This window comes from Poecilia formosa, unplaced genomic scaffold, assembly GCF_000485575.1.
Source record: "Poecilia formosa unplaced genomic scaffold, Poecilia_formosa-5.1.2 Scaffold80, whole genome shotgun sequence".
In the NCBI taxonomy this organism is placed as follows: Eukaryota; Metazoa; Chordata; class Actinopteri; order Cyprinodontiformes; family Poeciliidae; genus Poecilia; species Poecilia formosa.
Window position 1 is genome coordinate 277,432 of NW_006800019.1, and position 4,671 is coordinate 282,102.

The 4,671-nt window shown below is 37.6% G+C and overlaps 1 protein-coding gene across 1 annotated transcript in view; it reads right to left on the bottom strand.

The window, feature by feature from the left end:
* hoxc1a (homeobox C1a) overlaps positions 1-4,320 on the bottom strand; it is a 6,759-nt gene extending 2,439 nt beyond the window's left edge. The window contains exon 1 of the mRNA XM_007556730.2: positions 3,557-4,320. Within this exon, the coding sequence (XP_007556792.2) occupies positions 3,557-4,094 (538 nt within the window). The 5' untranslated portion in view covers positions 4,095-4,320. The remainder of the gene's footprint in view (positions 1-3,556) is intronic.
* Positions 4,321-4,671: the final 351 nt, after the last annotated feature.

Genomic DNA, 4,671 nt, shown 5'->3' on the forward strand with positions numbered 1-4,671 from the left:
AGTCGCTTACTGGGAATGTGTCCCTGTAAGCGTAAGAGTCATTGTGTCAGACATGGGACACTGAATTATTTCAAGTAAAGTCAAAGTGAAAAAGGTTATTTAAGGAAAAGATTTGTGTATTTAGATGACACTGTAAAAAGATTATTTAAATTTAGTTTGGAACTTCTTAAAAGTTTGAGTTGACTTTCTGTAGAATTAAATCAAAGAGATTTAAAATGTTTATTAGAACAAAATAAATGATTTGAGTAAGAATGACTTAAATTTGTCATGTTAAACCCCCTTATAAATTAAGTTATAAAAACTTAGCAAATTGAGTTGGATGATCATAATAAATTGAGTTGGTCAGACATAGGATACAAAACTGGCGTTGAACTCAATTGTTTTAAGTAAAGTCAAAGTGAAAAGTTCCTTCAGGTTAAAGATTTGTAAGTTTTGAGTTAAATGAACACAAAAAAGTAAGTTGTCATCGCAAAAGCAAAAGAATTAAGTTAAATTAATGTAAATAAGTCCATAAGATGAACTACAGCCCAAAAACACTTTTTAGAGTGTACAAAAACAGTCATGTTTTTTTTTTTGTGTGTGTGTGGGTGTTTGACAGAAAATTATTTTTTTTCCAAGCGCACAGACTCGATTCAGAAGAGCAGCTCTTATAATGGAAGGATAGAGTGACTTTCAGACCAAAATATGATCTGATTTACAAAGAAAATCACTCTCACAAGTTTAACTTTAGGATTGTATGACAATTCAACAGTGTTTAAAATCACATGTTCTCCAAATTGAACTTTTAAAGAACCACATAAATAATCTTCAGGTGATTTTCATATATCAAGTTCGATTCAAAGATGATCACTTTCTACATTGTCACCTTTGTTGTCACAAGACAGAAGCCTGTTGTCCAAAAGTGAGAGAAGTTTTGTTGAGGCTGTTTTTGATGTTACCATGCTTTTGTTTAATAAGCTTATAAGCAACATTTTATACTTCTACTTGTGATAATTGGGATCAAATGTCACTGAAAACTTAATTTTGTGGGTTTTAGCCTGAAAAAAAACAAACAAAAAAAACATGTTGTTGGTCAAGTTATATTTTTAATTAGCATGTGCACAGAAACATTTGTATGTAATTTGAAGCACATTTTAAATGCACCAAAATAAATATTTATGTCTGTTTGAGGCAAAATTAGAAAATTTACACTGTAATCAAGGCTGGTCAACTGTGTAAGGAATCTACTCCCCCACGTTGGGGCCCCCTGGTCAGCAAGGGTTAACAAGAGAAAATAGATTTGAAAAAACAAAAAAAAAACAAAAAAAAAAACAGTGTGGTTCTGTAATTCGTTAAAGTGTTTACATTTTTTGTAAAGAATTACAATTTTTCCAAGTTTAAAATCGCAATTTATGTAGGGGTTTAACAAAAAAGACAACCTTGATTGATGGGATTATGCAGAATAAAAATAATATTTGCAGTTTCGCAGTAACTCTCATAATTCAATGTCTAGTTAAATAATTTCTGCTGATTTTACCTCTTCCATATTAGATTTCAGTGTAACTGCAAACTAAAAAACTAAAAAAAAGCTGCTACCACCACCTTCCTGACTTCGTGTTCATTCATGGTGTTTTGACTCAGAGGCTAAAAGTTGAGAAACAAAAGGTGTGCATCATATATTTAATAATAATATTCACAAATGTATATTATAAAACTCCTAAAGTGATTTATCATTTTAGTTGGAAGTCCAAATAGAAATGTCATAATGTTATGAGAGCCAGCCCAAGGCATAAGCAAGCAAAGCTTCAGTTTTGGGTTACCTAGGCCAGAAGGGGGCATTGACTCAATGTTTGTTCAAATCAATTGGGGTCAACGGTTTTTCCTGGAGTTATTTTGTGTCTCAGAGGCAGAACGTTCTGAAACACCAGGGTTGTCATAGTTTTAATAAGGATGTTCCAAAATGTGAAAAAAATATTTAGAGTAATATCAGCGAAAAGCTCAAAATGTAAAAAGCACTCTATAATCAGAGCCAGCCCAAGGCATAAGCACTCTAAGAGAAAATCTCAAGCCAATTTGGATAACTAAAGATGCTGCACCTCTAACACAAATAACAGACCTTTAAAATTCAAATTTGCAGTATATAATTGTGGGAAAATTTTTTATAGGATTTTATGTTTTCACAATCTAAACTTTAAGCTTTAAATTTATTTTATTCATTTTTATTTTTTATTTTATTTTTTTTCATTCTAACAGTCAGAATTTAATCTGACTAGTTTAGCATTTTCTGCAGTTTGATTCATGTTTTGTGCACATTGTGACTGCAAAGAAATGAATAAATAATTAACAATTAGTGCCTTCTTTCTGACTCTTCTTGGTCTTCATTGGAATGCTGTACTCCAAACACAACTCGATTTAGATCAAATGATAAGTCTACCTTTTAACAGATATTGTAAATTGAGCCCCACAATTTAAAATCTGCTTCGGGGCCCATAAAATCTTGGTCCGACTCTTATCCATAGTGATTCATAAAGTCCAACATCAACTGCTTTACTCCCTAAGTTATAAATCTAGAACTCGCAATAAAGATTATGAGGAGATACGTTTTGTTGTTTTTTCATTTCAAATGTAAATGTTGTGCTTTTCTTTTTCAGAGGAGTTCTAATGCTGGTTGCTGAGCATCAGAAAGAGTGCAGCAGCATGAGACCACCACTGGTGTAAATAGCTAAAATTTATAACACCCCAACCCAGGTACAGTGTCCAGTCAGTCAAGTGACACTATTGATCAGGTGAATGATCTATATGAGATAGCATCACTCACACAAATTTCAGGCATTTCTTCACATTAGTACCTGATTGGATATTTCTAAGGCCAGTGGGGTGGGGGGGAATATATGTATTCTTCTTCGGGCTCTCTGCCCAGAACTCATCAGTCAATGAAATGATGATCTGTGACAGCAATTATGTTAAAAAGGTGGACACATGTAAAGGTGCTTCAAACTGAAATCAATACACAAGGGCTTTCATTATAAACAGACAACTAATCAATACTTGGGGAGCAATCCAGCTTACAAGAGTAAGTTTTACTCAACTTCCTGTGAATCTGGACAGGCAGTGGTGTGTTGCATTATTCAAAGTCTGCTGGTTAGTAAGAGCCGGGGTAAATAATTTATCACCTTCTCTGGGCTGAATGTACACTGAGGCTGAGCAGGCCCTTTCTCTGGGTCTCGCCCTCCCTCTTTCTGTACAGTCTGCTGCGTGGAGCAGGAGGTGGAGCAAAGCAATGAATAACCTCAGATGAAACCGTTAAGGAAATCGCAACTGACTAACCATGCGCATATTCAAATGTATCCTGAACAGTTACTGCAGGCACTTTGAAGGTGTTAGTTTCAAGGTTTTTTTTGTTTTGTTTTGTTTTGTTTTGTTTGTTTGTTTTTGAGAGAAATTCGTGTCTCACGCTTTTTATTTCAAGATTAAAACTTTAGCAAACATGTTCTCAACTACCAGTGAGAGTTGTCATGTGTGTACGGAAGAGTGATACTATAATCACGCGCTTATTGATCTCTTAGGAAAAACTTACTTGTTCGATGTTGACTTCTTTTCACCCTCATCCACTCAAAAGTTTTGCTCCTGTTGTCCGTAGCAGCTCCACTACAGTCCAAACTTCCCACCGCGGCTCCAGAGTTAAAAGAGGAGCCGATTTCTTCTGCAAGTGACCCAAAGCAGCAGTGATGCGTCTCGGCGATCGACCCCTTTGCCATGCACCTCCAGGTGACGCGGGAGGAGTGCGGGGAGGCCGGTGTAGGGAGACTCTCTGGCGCTCCACATTGTGGTGGGAGAGGAAGGGGGGCAGCACTGCTGTCCGAAGGGGCGCACAGAGGCAAATAAAATCCAGGAGCTGCGTCCACCTCGAGTTCAGGATTAGACCTGCCGCCCGGGTCCAGCACCGTGACCTCTTTTGCAAAGAGCCGAGGGCTGCTTTCCCCTCCTGATAGGATGTCATTATCACCTTTCCCCTGCATAATCATTGGACGGGAGTGCAGTTCATGCCCGGCCTCTCTTACATCCAGAGCCACACGGTCAGGCGGCTGGACGGGGCGTGCAGGGAGCGAGGACATTCCTCAGAGGAGAACCATGCAGTCCCCCCTGATTGATGGAGATGACGTGCCCTCTCGTTCTCGGCCAATAGCCGGACATCTCTGTCATCAGGGGAAGACGACGTTGAAACCGGCCGAGCGAGCAGAAAGCTGCGCACGACCTGAAAGGAAAATAAGCAAACACGAAGGGGCCTTCACAAACCCCTCACCTGTCCGGACAGGTAGGAGGTGACGCCATCAACAGTCAGCATTCAGATCAAGTTATGCATCAGACCAAATCTTTGTAGAAAAAAAAAGAAAAAAAAAAGATTATCTATCAAGGCAACAATAAAAAAAGCCGTTTCCCCCCTCAAAGCTAAATTAGCATGATATAAGACCACATTGAAGCAGCTAATGGATTATGTAAATGCGCTACCTCTTTTTTGGAAAAGAAAAAAAAAGAAAAAAAAACGAAAGGAAAAAAAAAACTATACGATGTCTGTTCGGAAAAAAAAAAACTCCTGGGTGAAATGTGAAAGGGACATGTAATGGGTTCAGAGGTCAGGCAACTGGTATTTTAAAAGTTCAAGAGCAGCAAAATATTTATTTACTTTATATA